We start from the raw sequence: 25592 nt of genomic DNA on the forward strand, positions 1-25592 counted from the left end.
ACTAAGGAAAACCATCGAGACAACTGAAAAACTTAAGGCATTTTGGCACAGGATTTGCAGTACACAGGTCCATCGCGGACAGCATAATCGACTTTTCGTCACCAAATGAAAGAATCAGCACCATCACAGTGAAATCAGCCAACAAATCCTACACAATAATCAATGCACCTGCAACGACAACATGAAAAATCCGGATGAAATTGATGACTTCTGGACGACAATTGAAGAAACTATCAGAAAAATTTCTGCACATAGAGTCAAAATAATATTGGGAGACTTCAATGCTAAACTCGGAAAGGAAAAGATATACAGACATACCACAGGAAAACATACTCCACACAAGGACACCAACAAAAACGGAAAACACCTGATAGACTTTTGCAAAAGCCACGACCTCGCCATTATGTCAACAAAATTCAAGAAACTTACACGGAAACTTACCACATGGAAATTCCCCAGCGGAAAGCAAGAACTACAAATCGACCACATAATAGTCCAGAAATACTCACAAAAAGAAATTTTGAACATAGACACACGTAAAGGCTACTTCGACTCAGACCACCATCTACTACAGATCAGGATTCGTCTTTTGCCCAAGAAAAAGCTCCAGAAGAACAAAATTGTTAGACCAGATCCAGAATACCTTACTTTAAACCAGACACAAATATTAGACAAAATTAAAATGGAGAAAACGACAGACTGGACACAAATTTCAGGAAGAATCTGAGAGGCCATGAAACTAGCACAAGTACCACGCACAAGGAAACACTGTTGGTGGAACCACACATGTGACCAAGCTATTGACCAACGAATCAGTGCATGGAAAAAATTTAGTAGCCATAAATCCCAAGAGAATTGGATGAACTTCTTGAAAACACAGAAGCAATCAAGCAAAATCATTCACAGTGAAAAACGGCGGTATGATAAACGGCGACTGACGGAGATTGAATCGGACATCATGAAGAACAATACAAGAAACTTCTACAGAACGTTCAGAGAAAATATGACTGGATATCAACCACCCAACTTGTGCTTCAGAAGACCGGATGGAACCCTAGAAACGAATGCCAAAAACGATTGTGACATTCTGGCAAAGTACTTTGAAAAACTGCTCAACATGGTCCCCCCTATGGAAGAAATGATGACAGGAATGAGCACGTACAATCCAGACAGTGAACCTCCAACTCTAAAAGAAGTTAAAGAAATAATCAAGTCACTCAAGAATTGAAGAGCACCAGGAGAAGACGGCATCATCGCGGAAATCTGGAAGTTACAAGACCCAGAACTCACCAAAGACATCCACAGGATCTTGGAAGATATCTGGAAGATCATGAAAATTCCTGTCGACTGGAAAACTGCCCTGATACACCCACTACACAAAAAAGGTGACAAGACTGACCCGAACAACTACAGAGGAATATCCCTACTAATGGTCACATACAAGATCCTCTCTAAAGCTTTACTAAACAGACTAGAATGCCAGACCGACCACTTGATTGGGGAATACCAAGCAGGCTTCCGTAAAGGGCGGTCTTATGCGGAGCAAATTTGGAACCTGAAAACGATTTTACAACACAAACAGAACCTGATCATTACCTTTGTCGACTTCAAAAAAGCGTATGACACTATCGACCGGAAAACTCTCTTCAAAATCCTAGCAGAGTACAAAATAGACAACAAAACACGGGCTATCATAGAGCAAACTTTAACCAACATGACCTCCAAAGTAAATTTCTGTGGGGAACTATCAGAGCCCTTTTAAATTCGCACAGGTGTCCGACAAGGCTTTGGCCTCTCACCTCTCCTTTTCAATCTGATGTTAGATAAGGTAATAAAAGAATGGGAAACATCTCAACAGGGGATAACCTATAGGAAACCTACAGATTAAATGCCTGGCTTTTGCAGACGATTTGGCGATTATCACAAAAGGCATAAAAGAAACGAAAGATGCTACTGAAAAACTGCACGAAATCACTTTCAAAACTGGACTACAGATCTGTTACAAAAAGGCACAGTTTATGAGCACAAAGAAACTCTCTTCTCTGAACATAGAGTATGGCACGATTTACAAAACGGCAAACTTCAAATACCTCGGTGAAACACTACAAATGAGTGGACATAACAGAGACTCAAACGAAGAAAGAAAGACTAAACTGGACAAGGCATACAAAGTAGTGTGGAATCATTACAACAAGAAGTCTATCACACAAAAAGCCAAATTACGACACTACGACACGGTGGTGCTCCCCGAGGCACTATATGCACCAGAGACCACACTAATCCTAGGGCATACACATATCAGACAACTAGAAAAAGTAGAACGGAAAATACTTAGGAAAATATTTGGCGCAACTAACAACAATGTAATATGGATCAAGAAACCTACAGAGGAACTATACAAACATACAGAGACAATCACAGAAAAGATTAGAAAACGCAGACTACAATTCTATGGACACCTATACAGAATGTCATCACACAGACTGACCAAACGGATCTTTGACTGGGTAACCACTAGAAACAACAAATGGGTGGCAGAGGTAAAAAACGACCTGAACCAACTCAACATAACAGCAGACACAATAATCGACAGAATAAAATTCAGAAACATCATTAAGAAAAGTAAATTACATGAGATACAATGTGACAAACAAACAGGCGTAAAATGGACCGAAGAATGCAAGCACGATCACAGCCGGAAGATGAAAGAAATATGGGCAACCTAAAAGGCAATCAAGATGAAGCCGAAGACACAAAGCCGACAAGAAGCATGGACAGAGCACTGGAAACAGAAACACAGCGAGTGAATGAGGGAAGTTTGGGCAGCAAGGAAGGCAGCAAAAGGAACTGGCCATGTAGTTTAGTCCAAATGCGCTCTTTAAGGGCAAGACACCAATAATACTAATACTAATAATAATAATAATAATAATAATAATAATATATCCTCTTTGGGAGAGTGGAGATGAGACTGGAATAGGATACAGGATCCCATGGGGTGGTGGTATTACAGTTCAGTTTTTAGGGGGCTTTCGCAGAGCCAAGGTAATATTTTGTCTTTGGTGCTGATCAGAAGGCGGTACAGATAGAAAGCAAGTATCTTGTCTTCTCTTTCTCTTCCCTGTATGATACATTTTTTCTCTTTTTGAATTCTCCCCTAATCTGTGATTCACTGTTTACTATTAAAAACAGTCTTGATCACAATTTATTTATTAAGAAGACCGGTTTCGACCACTACTGTGATCATCTTCAGACCTACAAGTCGTATACAAAGCTCTGTTTAGAGGGCTACATACATTAAAGATAATACATAAAGTAATAAACCTATAAAACGATGAATTACCATTGAGTAGGAACCTCTTTCTGCTGGAGAATCACTACTGGAGAAACCAGTGCACGTCTTATTATATATAATGGAGGCTCCGCCCATTTCTGATGGCATGATGTCATTACTAACCAATGAGTTATAAGTCAAATAACAATGTAAAATTTCTCAGTTAAAAGAACATTGTCATGAAATAAAAATACACACACTTAACTTAGCGTATTAAACAGTTATTGTCAATTAAGAAACATTAAAAATATTTAAATATGTAGGATAAATGAACTTCGGTTTGGCAGTACATGGGTTGCCCTCTCAAGGCCTGTTAGTGAACCATTTGGAACCACTGGTTGCCATGGTGAACTTGGAAACCGTCCCAAAGATGAGGCAGCAGGCTTCTTTCCACTGAAGTCGTCGTAAAGTCGATTGGCGAACTAGTGGTTTTCATGGTGAGGACAAACGCCAGTGCAACGATGTGGCAGCAGGCTTCTTTCTAACGAAGTTGTTGCGAAAGTGGAGTGGTGAGGACTGTCACATCAGGCAATGTGTTATTGAGCAGCGACATGTCTTTATTGAAACGATTTTCAATGAGTAGCCTGCAATAATCTTTAGCTGCAGTGGCAAAAAATAACATACCTGGAACTTTTCCTTATGTCCGTGCAATGCGATTTAATGCAAACCAAATATAAAAATTAACCGAAAATAAATGTTCCTTGTTGCTGACAATCTGATATTTGACAACTGGTACATTGCTAAGTGACATATCTGATTATAAAATATAGTTTTATTTATCATGTTTATAAATAATAAAGTCATACAATAGGAAACACTTACTTCACTGTAATGCTGCTTGAAGTTTTCTTTCAGTTCTTCAAGCTTTGACTGGCATTCCTCTTGCGACAAATTTTTGAACTGATCTTTGTGACAGGTATTAAAGTGCCGTTCAATTGAGTCCGATGACATACTAAACATTTGGTATGATTTTCAACAGCGATACAAAAGAAATTAAATTTCTCACTCGGGTTTAAATAGTGTGGACGTGTCGCTCTCCTTTTTTTTTGTCTGCTGCTGTTGACCATCCATCTTGATCCGCTGCAGCCTTATGTCTGTTGACTAACGGCTTTCTGTTGGATCAATGCTTTTGACCGCTTTTGACTGCTGCTGACGCGCCGGTCTGTCTTCTATATGAAGCGCGCGTACAGTGGCATGGCGAGGTGTGGTGGGCGGACCGCATGGTCAGCTAAGCGATATGGCTCGGTCATTGCAATAGCATACGAATTCGCCCGGGGCAATGGCCTCGGGAGATCGCTGGTGCTAGCGCCCCAGGGACATAGTGAGTGTGGGATCGATCTAAGATGGATACCTTAAAGGCTGTTAGCATTTGTTCATCTGCACTACTGTCAAATACATCTCTTCTTAATTTCAATAGTGGAAAACCTCACCAATTATGTAATTTTTTTATGCTTAACACAATGTATTTTGAGAATTTATTCTCTTTTTCAAATGCATTTGTTTCATATATTAGGTCTACAACTTTGCTTCCACCATTTTGCAATAGATCACAATAGCGGCAAGTGGAATTCATGTGGTTGGTCATAGGTGTAATACAATAAGCTTAGGCATCTGTAAACTTAATGCCATAAAAATATTAGTCGAATTTCTCGCCATTTGCGGGAAGTCTTAATTTTCTGCTTCAACGTGAAGAAATCTGTGGCTGTGGCTCTTAAAATGCTAGATAAGAAATAGTGAGGGAACTATTAGTGGAAGAACGTGCAGAGAATGTCTTCAACGGCTTAAGAATGGTGATTTTGATGTCAAAGACCGGCATGACGATGGAAGACAGAACGTGTTCGTAGCTACTGAAACAGATGAAGACAGTCACAGGACATCATTATCGAAAGCAATTTATGCGTTCGAGCCCAGCGACTGAAACACAAACGGCCACAATACAGCGATAGACGTGTAAAGGTAATTTTGCAGCTTGTTGGTGTTCAACCCCATGTTGCAAAACCCGTCAAAATATACACAGAAATGTTGAAATGAGACATCCTAACCCTCCCACGTTATTCTCCATATGTTGCTCTCTCTGACTACCACCTTTTTCGATCAGTGGCATACAGTCTGGCTGACCAGCACTTCCAATCATATGGACAAGTGCAAAATTGGATTCATGGATCCCCACAAAAGATGCCCAGTTCTTCCGCCATGGGATTCGTATTCTATCCAAAAGTTGGAAGAATGTAGTGGCCAGCAATGGTCAGTGCTATGAATCATAATTTTTTTTGTAAGTTTTTCCCAATAAAGCCATTCGAGAAAAAACGGCGGAAGCAAAGTTGTAGACCTAGTATATATATTTTGTCGTCTTTGAATGTGTGATTTTCTGCTTCTCTTCCATATAGCTGTCTTTTTGAGAGTATACTTCAGTCAGAAAGTTAGAAGAAATAAATCTTGGGAATTTTTATGTGCTAATGTTAGAAATAACGTTTTTGTCTGTCTGCAAATGAGTATCGAGCCTCCTTGTTTACACAGAATATCACACTTTTTTTTTTTTTTTTTTTTAAATCTGAACATGTTACAGAGATTACGACAGTATAGTTTTGCAAAGAGTTTGTTTACTGTCAGAGGTTTTATTTTATCTATAAATTATGTTATCTACGTAAAGTTGTCAGTTATAAAATTTATTTTACTATTGTTTGATTGTTAAACTATTGATTACGTTTATATTCAGTTTTGTTGTAGATGTTGAGTAATGCCCAAGAGGAACTTAACATATTTAAGGAAATGACTATAGTTGCTTTATTTTATACAGGAGGAACATTTGAAAAGATTAACTGATTCACTGTCTAGCTTTTTTTATCACGGATATTGCAAAAATTATTTATGTAAACAAATGCTCCTGAAAATTACAATAGTTTCTTGAAATGCATTGTACTAAGCAAGAAAAATTATGTATCTAGAGCAGTTTTTCATTAGATAAAATATAACCTCATTGCATGATTTCCAAAAAGTAGATTACGATGAACGAAATTAATCTTTCTTCTATTGGAAAAGTGCTCATAGTACGTCAGGTGTGCATGTTTAGTAGACCTTTTTCTTCAAATGTTCATTCCTGTCATATCTCTGAATATTGAGCATTCCTCCTGGGACACCATGTATATTTGTATTTTTTCACTGAATTTACTGTAAGTTATGCAAAATTTGTTGCAGTATGTATCATTCATTCGTTGCAAACTTCAGCCACGAGGATCACAGGTATAGGGTTTTGTTGCAGTTTCTTTCCCCATGACTGTGTTCATATTTTTCTTTTTTACAAAATCTGAAACATGACTCTCCTTTTCCAATAAAATAAGCTTAATTATGAAACAAAAGCTAACACAGATGTGTTGTGCAGATCTAAAATTTATTATTATTATATTATTATTATTATTATTATTGTTATTAATATTTTAAACCTTTCAGATAATTTATAATTGAATTTACAAGGCTCTTCATTTTTTGTCAATCTGAAGCAACGTTTTCAATATGTTTCTGTGTTAGGAAAAGCAGTTAAGGCATTTTTTTCTTGACATGTGAACTTTGCTCTTAGAATATTGATACATTTACTTGAACACATCTGTTGTTCTAGTGGTGTATTGAAGATATATAGAGTCTATTTGTTCAGAATATTTTAAAATTTATGACTTTTGGTGCAGAGATGTAGATATCAGGTGACACTTGTTTGTAGAAGTGATATAAAGAACCAAGCATTTTATTTTATCATATATAACTTCAAGTACTCTTGGGCACCTTCAGTGGACATTTACTTTCAGAACTTATTCTCTTCTATATGTATCTGATAATCTCCAAGCAGTTCCATTAAAGAACTTATTTTGTAAGTCCCTTATTCATATGCCAAATCTTAGCTAAGATAAGAATTGGGACTTTGCAACATAACAAAATTTGTAGTAATCATCATAAACAAATTAAATTAAACTTGGGGAAACCTGCAACAAAAATAAAAGTAATTTTTAAAATAGTTTCTGAAGGTTGAAGTACTCATGCTTCACAAAAATAAGCTGTTAAGAATGATTCTATTTTTTTAAAAATATTTAAAGGATTTGACATTTTTTTGTTACTCGTTATGAACTAAATACGTTACGCCCATTGACGAGTTCCTGATTCTACTGTATTGTGTTCACAATTCAAACTATCTAATGTGTTTCAGTGATGTTGGTGACTCTCCATCTGACCATATCCCGGAGGACATGGATTCTGAAGTGTATCCTTCAGAGGACGGTATGTGAAACAAATAAATTTAGGTTAGGAGAGGGAAAGACAGCTCATTGTAAAGATAGTACAAGATGCTGTTGCTAGGGTACATGAAACAATATACTGTTTTATTTGAATAAGAAACTGTGGTATTATTCAATTCCACACTTGCAGAGGTCAATAATTCTTACGATAAAGTCAGAAGAAGTTTAGTGGGCAGCAAAATTGACACTACATTTTGTGTTATAATGTAGATGATGTAGAATAGAAGAGAATCCCGGAAGAGTTGAAGCTATCATAGAAAAATAGCTTCATTGAGCTGTCTTAAAAATTAGTTAAAAGCAGTTTGTAAACTTCATCTTTCCATGACCAAGAATTAGTCATATTATCACTTTCTAGTTCTTAGCAATGCACCAGAGAATTGTGTGGTTTGTATTACTACCAACAAAATAATCATTCCAAAATGCAATAAAAATCTGTGTCGTATTAGTTACTAATATAATTTGATAGAATATTTACTCACCAAACGACGGCAGGAGAACACACGTGTCAAAGATATTACATATGCAAGCTTTTGGAGACAGTGGTTCCTTCTTGTGGCAGAAGGGTCGAAAGGGAGGGATAGGGGTGAAGAAAAGGGACTGGTTAAGTCTAGGAAAAGGGGTTAGATTTTAGAAAAGTTATGCAGAACCCCAGGTTAAGTGAGACTTGCCAGACAGAATGAGGAGGAGACACTGATTGTTGGGGACTGTACTGAGCAAGGTTTGAAAACCTGAGAACTTAAAGGTGGAAGATAGGGTAATATGCAAGACAGAGATTACCACATGAGTTAATAAGAGCAAAGAGCTGAGTGCATTGTATGTGATAGAAGTGGGAGGGAGAAGGCGAAAAATGGACAGGTCAGAAAAATGAAAGATTCAAAAAACTAAAATGGATTGAAGAAAGGAATCGTTACCGTGCAGAAATACTGAGACCAAAGAAATTAATGTAAATTAAGGCCAGGTGGGCGGCAAGAACAAAAGACATGTTGTACCGCCAGTTCCCATCTGCAGAAGAATTCCGATTGCACGTGTGGTGAAACAGGCACAGGGGCACGACTGTCACGTTGTAGTGCGTGTTCTGCAGCAGGACAGTGTGTGTTGCCAGTATACACCCTCTCCACATGCCCATTCTTCCTAATTGATAATTTGATGGTAGTCGTGCCAATGTAAAAGGCCAGACAGTGTTTATGTAACTGGTGGTACACGATGTGTCATTTCACAGGTGGCTCTCCCTTTGATAGTATATTTTTTGCCAGTTACTGGGCTCTTATAGGTGGTGGTAGGAGGGTGTATATGGCAAGTCTTTCAGTAGGGATGGTCACAGGGGTAGGAGTCGTAGATTAGGGAGATGTGTGCAGAAGGAACATAGGGTCTAACAAGGATAGTGCGGAGATTGGGAAGGTGATGAAAAGCTATTGTAGGTGTTGTGGATAAAATCTCAGACAGAATGGGCCTCATTCAGGGCATAAGTGTAGGAAGTCACGACCATGTTGAAGAAACTGATTAATACATTCAAGACCGGGATACTGAGTGACAAGTGGTGTAGTCCTAAGTTGTTTTTCGGAGGGATCAGCTGTACCAGGAATGAATGTGATGGCCTGGGAAATCCACTTTTGAGCTAAGCTGATGGAGTAATTACATCCAGTGAAGGCTGAAGTGAGAATGTTGGTGTATTACTGTAAAGAGCCTGTACCTGAACAAAGTTTGCCTCGAATACTGATGCTGTTTGGAAGGGAACGTTTGACATGGAAAGGATGGCAACTGTCAAGATGTAACTACTGTTGTGTATTAAAAAGATTAATATGGACAGAAGTAGGTGGCCTTTTGCGAGGATGAGATCGACATAAAAGGAAGTGGCATGGGATGTTGAATAGGATCATGTTAAATTTAATTGGGAGAATATATTGAGAGATTATAGTAATTTTGTCAACCTTACCATGAGTCCTCATAACAGATGCCATCAGTGTATCCAAACCAAACGTGGGGCTGAAGGCTTATGGATTCCAGGAGAGCCCCTCCAAGCAACACCCGGAAAGGTTACCGTAGGAAGGACCTATTCTTGTTCCTATGGCCGTACTGCTGATCTGTTTGTATGTCTGCCCCTCAAAGTTGAAGTAGTTGTTGGTAAATATAAAGTTGATTAAGGTGAGCTGGAGGGATGTCATAGGTTTGGAGTCAGGTGGACATTGATTGAGGAAAGTTTCAACAGCAGACTGACCATGTATGTGGGGGATGCCATTATAGAGGGAGTTGGCATTGATGGTGACAAGCAAGGCATGTGTGGTGGGGAGTGGTATGGGCATGGATTTCGGACGATCTAAGAAATGTTTCCAGAATGAGATTTTCACTCTGCAGCGGAGTGTGCGCTGGTATGAAACTTTCTGGCAGATTAAAACTGTGTGCTGGACCGAGACTTGAAATTGAGACCTTTGACTTTCGCGGGTAAGATCTAGGAAATGGTTGATGCCTTTAATATAAGAGAGAAGTCGTTTTACTATGCCTTGCAGATATTGATCAAATAAGGCAGATATACGTTCGATGGGTGCTTTGAAGCCAGCAACTATGGGATGGCCAGGATGATCGAGTTTGTGGATCTTAGGAAGGAACAAAACAGGATAACAGTTCAAAGCTGTCTAGATCAATAGTCTCAAGTGTCACAAAAATGTGTCAAGGAGATATGGAAACAAATTCAGTTTATTTGTGTTTCTTAAGCCTTGCCAAGTCTCTCTCTTCAATCACCAACACCTCCAGCCGGCTAATAGCTCCAAAGCCTAAAACAAACCATTTATCAACTAGTCATATGTGCATGTACTAAGCTGCAACACTTGTCAGTAAAACTGGGAAAAGGCTGATCAGAATGTGCACAGGAAACACAATTCCGAACTCTTGTAAACCTTTCGTACTGGCAGGAACAGTTTATCGGTCAGTGTGGGTCACTACCGTATTTACTTGAATCTAAGCCGCACTTTTTTTCCGGTTTTTGTGATCCAAAAAACTGCCTGCGGCTTAGAATCGAGTGCAAAGTAAGCGGAAGTTCTGAAAAATGTTGGTAGGTGCCGCCACAACTAACTTCTACCATCGAATATATGTAGCGCTACACAAGCGTGCTTTGCAGGCACAAAGATAAATACTGGCGCCAAAACCTCTGCGTCAGTAAATAAATTTAAAAGAAAGGTGGAAGACGAGCTTTTTTCTCCGCCCCGAGTTTCGACCAATGCATTTTCATACGTTATCCAAAGAAGTAAATACAAATTCCATATTGTTCATCTTCGAATGTAGCAGCATTTCAATGTACTACGAAAATCCGAGTGGCAAGACTGTTTGGGATGTTTGTCAATATGGCCAAGTGTACGTTCTGAAATAAAATAAATAAATAGGAACTTCTGTGAATTGTGAATCACATGCAGTATTCTCTTCGCCATAAGAATAATACGAATATAAACATTTTGCCATGTATTGTTTCGTGTTTGCTGCTATCTCATTTAAATCCTGTCTGCCTAATAAACTACGAAACTAGAATGAGACAACAGCAAACGCGGAAGAATATACGTATCATGTCATGTTTATATTCGTATTATTCTTATGCCTAGTAGTGATACAGTCAGAAATGAAGCACGGTAGTTGACTAGGTTTTTAAATCTAAGATGACTCTAATTTCTGTGCAGAATGTAATGTACTAAAGAGGCGCTGCAAAGATTTTCAAACGGAGAAAAATTTTCGCTAAACTCTCGTTCAGAACATATTCTATTATACGCCGTCTGTTATTTGGTTCTTGTTGATCATTATCAAAGAAAGCAGCAGTGTAAGTAACAACAAATAGCAGTCTCTTGCCATTGTTTCACTAATGAGACGATTCCTCTCCGGCGGTAGCGTGCACAAAAGCAACCCATGCCACGAGCGGCAACAGGCCGTAAACACTCAATATCGGAATGCAACAAACAATGCGTGACACAGTACAGTAATGCATTTTCAGCTTAGAGTGACGTAAACACCTATAACAAAGAGAACGGCTTTTATCAGATCAAAGAAAAATAAGCAATCAATTCAAACCAGACGAAGCACGTGAAAAAGGAAGGGTACCCGTATAAATACGGACGCAGTCCCTGACGCATAGCAATGGCTACCCGGTATAGCTTAACTGCTAAGCTTACTATTCAAACCAAACTACTGTAGATGTATCGTCATTCATTCGACCTAAATTGTGTCTCATATTACAATGGACCAACTTTGTTTCGATTTGGAGGTGCGGCCTAAAACTTTTCTCTCCCCTTGAATTTCGAGTCTCAAATTTCAGGTGCGGCTTAGATTCGGGAAATTTTTTTTCCCTTGATATCGAGTCTCATTTTTCAGGTGCGGCTTAGATTCGAGTGTGGCTAAGATTTGAGTAAATACGGTAATTCTAAACTCGGAAATATGAAACAGCACATCTGTTCTAGGTAGGAGAGCTGCTGACTGATCCTTCAATATCTTGAGCTCCAAGTAGCCGCTGATATGGGTTAAACATTGGGGCCATTCAACCAGCCAGGCTTAGCATGAAAGAATGCTAGAATTTACTCAAGTTTCAGCTTTCTTGAATGGGAATTTCACTCTGCAGCGGAGTGTGCTCTGATATGAAATTTCCTGGTAGATTAAAACTGTGTGCCAGACCAAGATTCGAACTCGGGAAGGGAGGTTTGGAAGGTAGGAGACGAGGTACGGGCAGAATTGAAGCTGTGAGGATGGGGTGAGAGTCGTACTTGGGTAGCTCAGATGGTAGAGCGCTTGCCCGCGAAATGCTAAGTTTGAGTCTTGGTCTGGCACACAGTTTTAATCTGCCAGGAAGTTTCATTTCAACTTTCTTGTTGGTCATCTCCTTCTCCTGCTGAAGATACTTCTATGGATAGTGCTGACTTCAGGCAGAACTTCACACTGAATGATACTGGGAGAATACCAAAAAGTCATTTGGAAGTTTTCAACCATTACTCCACTCTACCACACTCTGTACCCAACATTTAGCAAATGTCATGAATTTCCCATACAATTCAATTTTGGCAGATTTGGGAAAATCAACTCATCAATCCTAGACTTGAAAGTTAGCACCTCTAGTCTATGAGACATGGAATCTTCATCAGCTGCTTCCTCTTGCTTAACTAACAGCCAATATCCTGCCCTGAGACAAGGCTATCTATCATTTCAGAATCCAAAAAACGTAAACTCCCTGCTCCAATTGGAGACCATATCTGGTAGTTACACCTCCATTCATTCATCTCTACAGGCCTGGAAATAAGTTACTAACCTGTTCATGAAATTTTGCTGTTTGTGACCATTGCTGAGTAACACAGATTGAATTTGTGTCATTCAGTTTGTAGAGGTGCCTCTGCATTACTAAGGAAACAGAGTAGCTTGGAGAACATTATTGGCTGCTCTGACACTGCTGATCATATGGTGCTGATCCATTTGACAGCATCACACCAAACTCCACCATTTAAGCCGACACAAGGCTAGTCTGACACTCTTCACTGTGTGTGTTGGTGCGTGCAGTGAAGTACTAGTGGCGAGTGGAATTGCTTGGGCTGTGGTGCTATTCTCATGGACTCTTGATTGTAATAGATGGAACTGTATGGAATGGACTGGAGATTCTTTGGAATAAGGACTTAAGATAGCATGCACTGTTTCTAATAATATCTCCTTTAGACTCTTGTTAATAAACTGCATTATGACACTGTGTAGATTGCCTTTTGCATGAGTGTAGCGTACTTTATGATGGTGTGCATTATTGCAGCCAGGTTAGAATTTTGGCAGTGAAAAAAAGTCCTCAATCAATCCTACACAGAATGGATGGTCGACCAGCAGGGAATAAGTATGCACTGCACTGCAATTTTAAATGTTCATGAGGGAAGAATTAAGCAGACCCTTTAATCAGAGATGTTATAATGTGACTTATGCCTGATTTATAAGTGAGAAACCACATATTGAGGAAATTGCATCTGTTGGTAATGGGAGTTACAGGAATACCTGAAACCTATGCTGCCCAGAGTTTGTTGATGATGGAAGAACACTCTGGTCCTGGTCACTACCTTGTAGATCCCTGTGCACCTAGTCCCTGTTAGTAGAGTGACAGCTACAAAGCCACACTTTGATGTTTTCCTTTTAAGTTTGGTACAGCAGATAGAGCACGCATGGGTGTGTACATGTTTATCACGTCTGCAGTAAGATTGAGAGTTTAGGAGGCATACCAAGTGGGCTGAGGTGTGAATGGGAATTTTGCTATAGGAGAGAGCCATGCTAGAGTGTCCATGCAGTTGTGGAAAGCCTCTGTGCCAAGGTGGTGTAGTGGTTAGCACATCTGCTTTGTGAGCAGGAGACCTAAATTCAAATCCTGGCCTTGGTACAAATTTTCATTCATTGCTTCAGTCTGCATATATACTGTAAGATTATACTTGTCATCCTTATTTCTCTCTGAAAGAAATTGGAATATTCTACTTTAATATAATAATAACTCCAGTTACCTAAAATATCCAGAGACTATTGTTTCTCTGAGATACTCGTGAAATGAGCTTGGTGTTACAATCACTTACTTCTTTGGTATATCTCATAAATTTTTGCTTTTAATTTGTATTAATTACATATGAATAAGCATCATACTAATCATATCTGACTGCTTCTAAATCGACTTTACTATAACAGTAACTTCTTGCTTCTCTACAGCAGGGGGATATATTTTCCCCTTTTTTATGATAGGAATGTCTCTTCCTTAAAATTATTATTGATAAGAAAGTGCTTTTGAGCACTATCTGGTAATTTCTTTTTCTACTATTAAATTCTTTTTATTCGAACTACATTCCAAAAGGGGACAAAATAAAATAATTAGCCTTCATTTAATTTTGGGCTGCAGCTAAAATAACTTTTTTCCTATTTCTTTATATTACGATTGGACATGTAAACCATTTGTTACATTCCCCTTCCTGTACACTGGGCCAATACTATTATTAAATTTTATTTTTTGGGGGGGAATGATGATGATGATGATAAAATTAAATCTATTCAGGTGTTTGCTTCCTCACTCACTAAATTTTCAGTCTGTACTTAAAAATCCGTTAAAGATTCTGTGTGCCAGTGATCAAAGATTACAAAACTGTTGTTCAACTTCAGTAAGTGCTGAGTTTGCTCCTTACAAACTATTTTCCGTGAGACGTTATTCACTTCCCTTTTAGTGCAGAGGAAAAAGGATTGCCTACTACTGATTAACATCACACATTTTGAAATGTGACAATATATGAATAGGATAGTTGCTACTCACCTTATAGCAGGGATGCTGAGTCACAGAACAACTAAAAGACTGTTGGAAAGTTAGCAGCTTTCAGCCAACAAGGCCTTTGTCGCAAGTGGACAACATACACACACTCACGCAAAAGCAACTAACACACACATGAACACAGTCTTTGGCAGCTGGAGCCTGACTGTGAGTAGCAGGGCATTATGGGAGTGGCAACCGGGTGGGGGCATGGAGGAGGCTGGGGCAGGGAGGGGGAGGGGTAGCAGGGTAGGGGTCAGGGGTAGTAAAGTGCTGCTGGGAGCGTGCAGGGACGAGGTAGAGAGCGGGGCAGCTAGGTGCAGTCGGGAAGTTAGACAGAGTGTGGGGGAGGAGGTGTGTTAGCAGAAAAGGAGGAGAGTAAAGAGACTGGGTGTGTTGGTGCAATAGAGGTGTGTGTGTGTGTGTGTGTGTGTGTGTGTGTGTGTGTGTGTGTGTGTGCCACTTGTCTCTTGGCCATAGTTTGTCGGTGGCCATTCGTGCTGACAGACAACTTCTTGATTGTCATGCACATGTAGAATGCAACACAGTGTTTGCAGCTAAGCTTGTAGATCACATGACTGGTTTCACAACCAGCCCTGCCTTTGATGGGATAGGTGATTGTGACAGGATTGGTGTAGGTGGTGGTGGGAGGATGTATGGGACAGGTCTTGCATCTAGGGCTATTACGGGGATATGAACCATGAGCCAAGAGCCAAGGAGATGGGAGCAGCATTTTGAAATGTGACAGATTCAGTCCTTTTTCAACAGTAACAAAGTTCACTGAAACTGCACAAAATATTTTCATGATGGCTGTCACATACTACCGTGAAAGTTATTTAACCTAATTCTTCTTCAGAAGGCTCTACCCGATTTCTTTACATTCATCAACAAACAAATTCTGGTCTGTGACAAAAAGTGGTCTGCAATCTCATTGTCCTGTAACGTAATGTAACTTCATCATAAAAAAACAATGATTCCTGGTGGCCAGGCTCCATCTTGTTTATTCCGAGTCCAGTGCCACTTCTCTGGGGATCCCAGTGCGGCATGTACTTTCCTCAGCACTTGACAGGTCATGTGCCTGACCCCAAAGGTTGTCTCCGACTTTCCACATTCGACATAATAAAACAATACAATTAGCAACAACTGTTAAATCACAAAATGATGGCATTGTGAAATGTGGTATTAGGTATGCAAGACTGTGTAATGTGAACACAGTGATGTACCAAAAAGTAATTTTGGACTGTCACATCATGTCACATCTGGTGCACACACCACCTCTGTGGCCTGAATGATCTCATAAACAACCACCCTAGTGTTGTCGGGCTGCATCTGCAGCAGTGCTGTGGCCCTGCTGTAAATATCATTCCCTTCACCTGGCACCCTGTGGGTACCCCTCAAGTGCACAATATGCCACATGTGGGGCAAAAAAGGCACTTGCAAGAAGGATAATGTATCAGTTCCAGTGTAGATACAGTCTAACATATGAAAGTGAACAAAGTGAGAGAAAATCTATGAAATGCACAGACTTCTTGAGATGAAAGACAGCAAATGTATTTAGACGCTTTAAAGTAGAGGAAAGGCAACCACTCATTTTTAACTGACTGACTTTTGCATAGAAACATGCAACAGAAAAGATTATTTGCAGTAGCTTTTGAGCTCCTGCTGTTTCTCTAGTGAAGGTACACTCTCATACCCAACCACACAGACACCAAAACATACTTTTTTATGCTTTGCTTGGAGTTTGTGATAAGATCACCCAAAACTTCAGCGAGAATTACTCTGTCTCCATCTAAAATTAAAAAAAAGTAATGATTTTTCTTACTGACCACAAAGTCCGTTTCTAGAGACCTTGATTGGGACCATTCCTTACGTGGCCTTGACGTCAAGGAAATGAGTCCAAACCTGCCCAATCTATATATTTCTTTCCCCATTTCTTACTATTGAAAGCAGTTGGTGGTTATTATATGCCTCAACTCAAAAAGTTTGACTATTGATCATACTAACAGTGATGAATAATTTACATTGTGTGGAAATCACAATTAACATTCAGTATTGCTCACCAACTGCCAGAAATAATATTGATACATTGGAGAATTTAATCTATTACTGTGCTGCACGGGCAGTTCCTTCGCCTTGCCTCAACAGTTATTAAATAACCCATCTTTAGTTTTGCTACAGCACATTACACATTACTAAACAGGACCCCAATATAATGGTCTCCATAGACATTCCGAAAAATTTTGTGGGCAATTTGATCACAGGATGATGATTTAATCTTGAATCAAAATCATTTATTTCCTGAGACATTACAGTTTCATCATCAGCAAACCATCTTAAGCAACTGAGTGTTAATGGGTGTACAAGCAGGTTAAAGAAAATGTGCAACATTTGAATTTTTCATACTTTCATTATTTCGCAGGAGAGAATATTGAAGGCATCTATTCCAGCTGTCATATATAACTAGTTCTCCAGTTATCTATAACAAAGTCCTTAGTACAACTAATTTCCATACACACAACTTTTTAAAACTCTAGAACCCATGTGTAGGATTAAACCTTGTCTATTTATCAGATGCTTTTGCCTAACCTGGAGGCTACATAAGCGAGTCTGTCAAAACATACCTGTACGACATGTTCATTTATATCAGCCAATTATATATAGCTACCACACCACAATTAACCTTTATTGGGTGCAGTGTCTGCTGTTTATGTTAAATAACTACCGTATTTACTGGAATCTAAGCCACACTTTTTTCTGGTTTTTGTAATCCAAAAAACCGCCTGCGGCTTAGAATCGAGTGCAAAGCAAGCGAAGTTCTGAAAAAAGTTGGTAGGTGCCGCCACGACTAACTTCTGCCGTCGAATATATGTAGCGCTACATAGGCATGCTTTGTAGGCACAAAGATAAATACTGGTGCCAAAACATCTGCGTCAGTAAATAATTTTTTTTTTTTTTTTTTATTAAAGAGGTGGAAGACGAGCTTTTTTTTCTCCGCCTCGAGTTTCGACCACTGCATTTTCATACATTATCCAACGAAGTAAATACAAATTCCATATTGTTCATCTTCGAATGTAGCAGAATTTCAATGTACTACGAAAATCCAACTGGCAAGACTGTTCGGGATGTTTGGTAATATGGCTTTTCCTACCTGTGAGAAGAGATGGTTGCTAATAGGAACCTGATGAAATGTTAATCGCATGCAGTATTCTCTGCACCATAAGAATAATACGAATATAAACATTTTGCCATGTATTCTTTCGTGTTTGCTGCTATCTCATTTAAGTGGAGCCGGAGGTGGTCAAATCCAAAAAATTACGATTTTCTTTAATTTTTTTAATTTTTTTAAATTTTTTATTTATTTATTTATTTTTTTGCTACCCAAAATTAATTGGAACATTCCTCTTTAATGTAAACTTTGAATTATTAATCTACTCGCCCTAGAAGTGGAGTTATTACCATTTTCCCCCATGCCTGCAGAGGAAATAGGCGGCCGCTGAATGCATCTAACACCCTCTCGTGACTTCCTGGCGAACTGCTTGGCATTTTCTCGGCCTGTTACGCACACAGCGCCTTATGTTACGCATACAGCGAGTGTGCAAGGGTTGGCTACATTGTTTTCTGTGACAAATGAAGAGCTAAGAGCGCGGAACATCGTCTCTTTGCTGTTTACCATTTCGAATTAATTCAGTGTTGCGCCTGTTGTTGGTAGTATTATACTTCTTGTGTACAGCGTTGTTCTGGTTCCGATGCCACGTTTTAGTAACCGTGTATATAAGAAGAGGAAGAACGTAGGGAAAAGAAAGTTAACACTAATTCCAAGTTGCGATGTTCAGTTCCCAGATACAACGTTAGGTACAAATACTACCTTGGGGATGGTGACTCCAAAGGTTTCAAGACTATAGAGGAACTGAAACCATATGGAAACGAATTTGTAGTTGAAAAGTTGGAATGCATTGGGCATGTGCAAAAGCGTATGGGTGCACGGCTTCGAAGGCTCAAACTAACTTTGGGTTCAAGTAAGCTCAGTGATGGAAAGACAGTAGGAGGGAGAGGCAGGCTTACTGACGAGGTGATTGAACGTCTACAGAGATACTATAGGTATGCTATAAGGCAAAATATTAGTAATGTTAGTAACATGCGAAAAGCAGTGTGGGCATTGTTCCTTCATACTGCCTCTTCCAATGAATACCCTCAACACAGCCTGTGTACCCTCAACACAGCCTGTGTCCAAAAGATTCCTGGTGCAAATATAATGCAAAAAAGGACTATGATCACAAACATGGTTTGCCAGCAGCTGTGATAAATGCAATAAAACCAATTTTTCATGACTTAGCACAGCCAGAATTGTTACACAAATGTCTACACGGAAAGACGCAGAATCCTAATGAGAGCGTAAACAATTTGATTTGGAAAGTGATTCCTAAAAGGGTGTTTGTAAGCATAAAAACACTGCACTTTGGCATTTATGATGCAATAGCAACCTACAACCAAGGGAACAGTGTGAAGTTCTGAAGGCATTAGGATTTACAGCTGGGGTGAACACTGTACGAGCACTAAGAAATATTTACAGATAAAGGATAAGAGGAGCAGAAAGAAGAGAAAGGCATATGAAGTATGATGGAACAACAGGCCAGAAAAGAGGACAGAAGAGGAAGCTTTTGGAGGATGAAGAAGAAGACCCTGATAATCCATCCTATAGTGCAGGAATGTATTGAGATACTTTGATAGCCATTTCCCGTAAATTGGAATTTTTCGAATATAAGGAACATTTTCTCAAAATCCACTCAAGCTAGAGAGATGAAATTTTTATACAGCACTCCTAGTGGTCAAACTTACATTGTAACACAGCCATTTGGCAATGTGTTCAGTAGTTTCATTTAAGTTTAATTATAAAGCAATTATTTGTAAAAAAATTTGGGTCATTAATAAAAAAAATAATTGGAAGGAAACTAGAAAAGATACTCCAAAATCCCTCTGTCATAACTGCAATACTAAACCACTCTATATGTAAAAAAAAAAAAAAAAATCAAATTTTTCTATTTGGTAGTTTATTCATGAATGTTCCTCAAACTTAGTGATTTTAACATGGGCAGCATAGGCACCTCCGGCTCCCCTTAAATCCTGTCTGCCTAATAAACTACGAAGCTAGAGTGAGACAACAGCAAACGCGGAAGAATATACATAGCGTGTCATGTTTATATTCGTATTATTCTTATGCCTAATAGTGATACAGTCAGAAATGAAGCATGGGAACCGCCTAGATTTTTAAATCTAATATGACTAATTTCTGTGCAGAATTTGATGTACTAAAGAAGCGGCCGCAAAGATTTTCAAACGGAGAAAAATTTTCGCGTAACTCTCGTTCAGAACATGTTCTATCATACGCAGTCTATTATTTGGTTCTTGTTGATCATTATCAAGGAAAACAGCAGTGTAAGTAACAACAAATAGCAGTCTCTTGCCATTGTTTCGCTAATGAGACGATTTCTCTCTCTCTCTCTCTCTCTCTCTCTCTCTCTCTCTCTCTCTCTCTCTCTCTTTTTAATTGTAAGTGGCGGTAGCGCGCACAAAAGCAAGCCATGCCGTGAGCGGTGACAGGCCGTAAACACTCATTATCAGAATGTGACAAACCATGCATGACACAATACAATAATGCATTTTCAGCCTAGAGTGACGTGAACACCTATAACATAGAAAATGGCACTTATCAGATCAAAGCAAAATAAGCAATCGGTTCAAACCAAATGGTGTGTCGGAGTGAAATGTGGTTGGCATCCGTGCACATGTGTAACTGCTGGAACTTTCAGTGTTGTATTCTGTTAGTTATAGTTCAGTGCCATGTTGAGTAGAATGTTGTGTCACACAGTTTGCGAATTTCGAGATGGCAGAGTTGGGGGAGCAACATGTCTGCATTAAATTTTGCATGCAACTTAAGAAAACCTTTACAGGGTGACACCAAATGATGCAGGAAGCCTACAGTGATGATTGCTTAAGCTGTACTCAATGTTAAAAAAGGTTCACACAGCTTAGAAATGGCCGTATGGAAGTTAAAGGTGACCCTCCTTCAGAATGCCCATCGACGTCTACTGACGATGCTCATGTCAGGAACATTAATGAAACTGTGAATGCCAGTGAAAGACTAACTGTCCAAGAGAGTGTAAAAGAATGTAACATATCATTTGGATTATTTGGTGAAATCCTGACAAAGCATGTTGCCATGCTTCTTGTTGGCACTAAGTTTGTCTCACATTTCATGACTCAAGCCCAGATATACCTTCGCCTTGCAATATGTGAAGAGTTTTTGGATTGCGTAAATGAGAACGAGATGGTCCGTAAGAGAGTCATAAGTGCTGATGAGATGTGGGTCTACAGTTATGATATTGAAACCAAGTTTCAACGTCACAGTGGATCGGGAAAGGTTCTCAAAGACAAAACAAATCTCATCAGGTCAGGTGGAATGTCAAAGCTACACTGATGGCTTCCTTTGACTTTGAAGAATTAGTTCATCATGAATGTGTGCCACAGGGACAAACTATTAATCAATGGTGTATTATTCGGATGCATTGTAATGCCTGTGAGAAAATGAGAGACGAAAACGGCCTGAAGCCTGGTGAGACAATTTATGGCTCTTACATCACAATAAAGCACCCGCAGATTCATCTCTGTTGGTGCACTACTGTTGCACAAAAAATTAAATTACTGTGTTGCTTCATCCTCCGTATTCTCCAAACGTGGCCCCTGCGACCTTCTTTTATTTCCAAAGTGGAAAGCCCCATCGAAAGTACAAAGATTTGCAACAATAGACAAAGTAAAAGAAAATTCACAGTCAGCGCTTCGCATGACGCAGCAAGAGGTGCACCAAAACTGCTTTCAGAAGCAGAAATAGCATTGGGAGCCTTTTATCAATTTTGGAGGAGAGTATTTTGAAGGAGACCATGCACAGTAAGTAAAAGTTAAGTGTAAAAAAAATTCGTGGACAAAGTTCTGGAATTGTTTGAAGAGACCTTGTATTTAACTGGTTTATCGGGGAAAGGAATAAAACACTGTTAGTCTGAAGATAGTCTAGTAAGCCAAAAACAGTGTCACAAAATAAATTAATGTGATAGAACATACACAGTTACATTTTTCATTGATAGATGTGAAGTTGTTCTACCAGGCATTAACACATTTAACTGATGATAGGTTTATTTTACAGAATCAGAATGCATGGAGGCGACTGCACAGTTTGACTTCATGGCACGCTCAGATCGTGAACTGAGCTTCAAGAAAGGAGACCACTTGGTGCTGTTTTCGCAAGTTTCCAATGACTGGTGGCGTGGCAGCATAGATGGTCGTGAAGGACTTGTGCCTGACAAATATATTCTTCTCAAAATCAGGTATTTCATACTGCAGTTAGTAATTACTTGATTTGCTTTTGAACATGGCATGGAGAAAAAAAATGGTTTCTAGGATGAGCAATGTCAGGCTGCTGACTTTAGAAACATGTAAAATGTTTAATAATCACCACCTTATATACAGGATCACTGGAAATGCAAGTGGTACTCTATACACTTGTGAAGAGAGAGGAAGATGTATGTCATATGGGAGCAGGAAGAGGAGGAGTAAGAGACATTAAGGCCTGCTTGCTTGACTTTAATCTTTAATCTTTGTTCTTTTTTCCAGGGTGTTAGAATGGGATGTAGAACACCTGGAAAAAATCCCTTTGCTTCATATTCATTTCCAAAATAGATTAGTTATGGTTGTTCTTGTTTTTGATGTGTTTCATTGCTTAGAGATTGATTTAGAGATTGGTGTAATGCAAACTTACTCTTTATGTTCAGTCTTTTGGTTTTCTTTTAGATTTAGAAGTGATTTGTGACTTTTTACTTGATTATTTTTGTTTGTTGATTGTGTGGGTCTGTACTTCTTACATGACTTAATGTGCAGTGTGCTGTCTTAGAAGACAGCAAGTGACCAGAAACCTTCATCAGTGCTTCTAGTAGGTTAATGACAGTCAGTCCTGGCCAGCTGGACATTGACTTGTAGGAGGTTCTCCGTACTTAAGCTACTCCTACACTTTTTTCTACTTGAGAATTGTAATGCACAAGCATTACAATCATGCAAATGGCATACAGGACATGGAATTACCTAATTGTATGATTCACAAGCATGTGATACACTTAACTTTTTCCAAGCAAGTGTAGTGGTGACACACTGGATGCACATTTGGGAAAACAGTGGTTCAATTTCTCATTGGCTGGTCCAGGTTTAGGTTTCCTGTGATTTTCATAAATCATATGAGGTGACGCTAGACTCATTCCTTTGAATGGACATGGATGATTTCCTACCTTATCTTTCTCTAGTTTGTGCTTGTGCTTCATCTCTGATGAGATCATCTTCCTTCCTTCCTTCCTTATATTCTTCCTTTTTGCTCTTTAGAGTAACTAACATTTGAGATTGTTGGAAATCTGCCATGTCACAGAACTAAAATAGAAATAACTGCCATTAGCTGACCTACCCACATTGAAGAAAGTGTTTTTTGCAGTTCTGTATTTCTTATGCTTTTGTGATTAATTGTGGTATTGCACCGTTTCACTGATTGTTTCCTCTTATAATACCAGTAAACTGGTCCTACAAAGATGGCAGTGACTATCTTCAGAAATCTGTGCATAATTTTGTATTCCTCTGGGCATTTAGGGGACTGCAGCACTTTCAAAATATGTGTCTATTTAACTTATTGTACTTATCCCGATGTTCCAAAGATTGATAAATTTTAAACTTGCTCATAGTTATATTGTGTAATGCTTCCAACAATTTTTGCTTTCACCTCTTCTACACCCTGGAAACTCTTCCTTGTTGCCCCTTTTCATTCTAGAGAATAAGAAAAGGTTGTGGGGAAGGGGGGGGGGAGATTGCCTTTCAACACTTGACAGTAGTAATTTTTGTTAGCTTCAGTACACTGAAGAACAAATTCATTATGAACTATTTCCTTCATCATGGAAAAACAATCCTACATTGTTTTCACATTGTGTCTCACATGTTTTGCTTTCTTAGGTCACAGTGGTGATGCAGCAGAAGGCTCAGTGCTTCTTCCTTGCATACTTGCTGAAACTCCTGACTTCCGTAACAGGGATCAAAACCTGACCTTAGGATATTATTCTGCCATATATATAACTGGAAAATAGCTGGTTGTCTGAAATTATGGCTATGAGAAAGAAAGCATTGCAACCTAACTCGTGCTTACTCATCGACGATAGTTGATCGACCAATTTAGAGAAATGTGTAATATAAGCACACAATGGAAAAACCTTTAACAACTACACCTCCATCTGCGTGAAAGGAAATCTCATTACTTTTGAGTTCTACCTTGTATTTCACATTCCAAATAATACAGGAAGTTGGACATAATGACTACTTTCAGGAACCTGAGGCCATAGAATCAATCTTTAACAGCTTCATTTGTACTTGTATTGTTTGTAAGGGGAGCACAGTTCCACATTGGCTGCTTCTTCCTAAATCTGTTTCTGTTGCCCACGAAGCCAAATATTGTTTCCTGTGTGAGTGGATCCTCCAGGAACTTTAGTTTCAATGTCAACTTAACACAACATAGAGGTTCACTGTTCTGCCTGCTGCTCTGTGGATGGAGTACTTCTTTCTTCACTGTTGCACTATCCCCATTTTTATCAAACTCGCACTTTCTGCTGGACTACAGTATTTTTACATGGTTTTCCGTATCAGATTCCTAATTATTTGGTATGTGAATAGAATAGATCCTGTACGTTACAAATATCTCCAGTCTGAATTCTTTTTTGAATACAGTCGTGTACACTTAACAGTTTTGATTAAAATTAGACCTAAGGTGGACATGGTAGATCATTTTTATTTTTGAAATTTATAGTAATGTGGCACTGAGCAGTAATGATTATGTACTTATGTTTAAGGGATGAGGACAGAGAGAAACTGGAAGGCACTGGGCTGCGTTCCAGCTCATCAGAGGAATCCGTACGGCGGCGAGCGTCCGCCTCTGGGTCTGAGGGCTCTGTGCCGTCAGGCTCAGGGTCGTCACCATCGCCACTGGCTGCTGTCGCGCCGTCAGCGTGGCCACTTCCCCTTGCGGATACTCCTCATCAAGAGGTACTGGAGACCACTGTGTGATGTGTCGTGATGTGATGTGATGTAATGTGATATGTCATAGCACCTGCTTTGCTCTTCTTCTCTTTCGTGGTCAGAGCCAGCCAGTCTTGCACATAACTTTCTTTTGAAAGCTCTGAGTAGAACTACTCAGTTACAGACATAAAATAATTTTATTGTCGGAAATTAGGTACTTTGTGCGAATTTGACAAGATGGACTGAATCTGTTGTAGATATACATTCTAGAAAAAAGTGGTACCGGTAGTTGTAATTTTCAGTAGCATATGGTTCTTTCACTTTTCATATACTTTCCAATTACAAATCAAAGCATGTACAGGAAACTGTAGACATTTAATCCACTTTGCAAAGTAAGGTTGCATTCTTTGGAAGCAAGTATGAAAACTTGTAGGGTCCAAAGGTGGTGAAGGTATACATCAGTTACAAATTGTGATACATTTGGTGAATCATCAGAAACAAAGGATAGCCCCTGGAGTGAAAGATGATTCTCAAATGCAGAATCTATTCCCTCATCTGCACTACAATGATTAATTGGGTTCCATTTCTTTATAGTATATTGTAATTATATTCAGGACTGATCTGC

General features: G+C 39.1%; 1 protein-coding gene across 2 annotated transcripts in view; it reads left to right on the top strand.

Annotated features, from left to right (window-relative positions):
- Window positions 1-25592, top strand: part of LOC126483785 (SLIT-ROBO Rho GTPase-activating protein 1-like) — a 510581-nt gene that overhangs the window by 445009 nt on the left and 39980 nt on the right. For both annotated transcript variants that reach the window (XM_050106944.1, XM_050106945.1), the window contains exons 12-14: window positions 7524-7594; window positions 22077-22257; window positions 24802-24994. In XM_050106944.1, the coding sequence (XP_049962901.1) occupies window positions 7524-7594; window positions 22077-22257; window positions 24802-24994 (445 nt within the window). The remainder of the gene's footprint in view (window positions 1-7523; window positions 7595-22076; window positions 22258-24801; window positions 24995-25592) is intronic.

Source organism: Schistocerca serialis, chromosome 6 (assembly GCF_023864345.2).
Source record: "Schistocerca serialis cubense isolate TAMUIC-IGC-003099 chromosome 6, iqSchSeri2.2, whole genome shotgun sequence".
In the NCBI taxonomy this organism is placed as follows: domain Eukaryota; kingdom Metazoa; phylum Arthropoda; class Insecta; order Orthoptera; family Acrididae; genus Schistocerca; species Schistocerca serialis.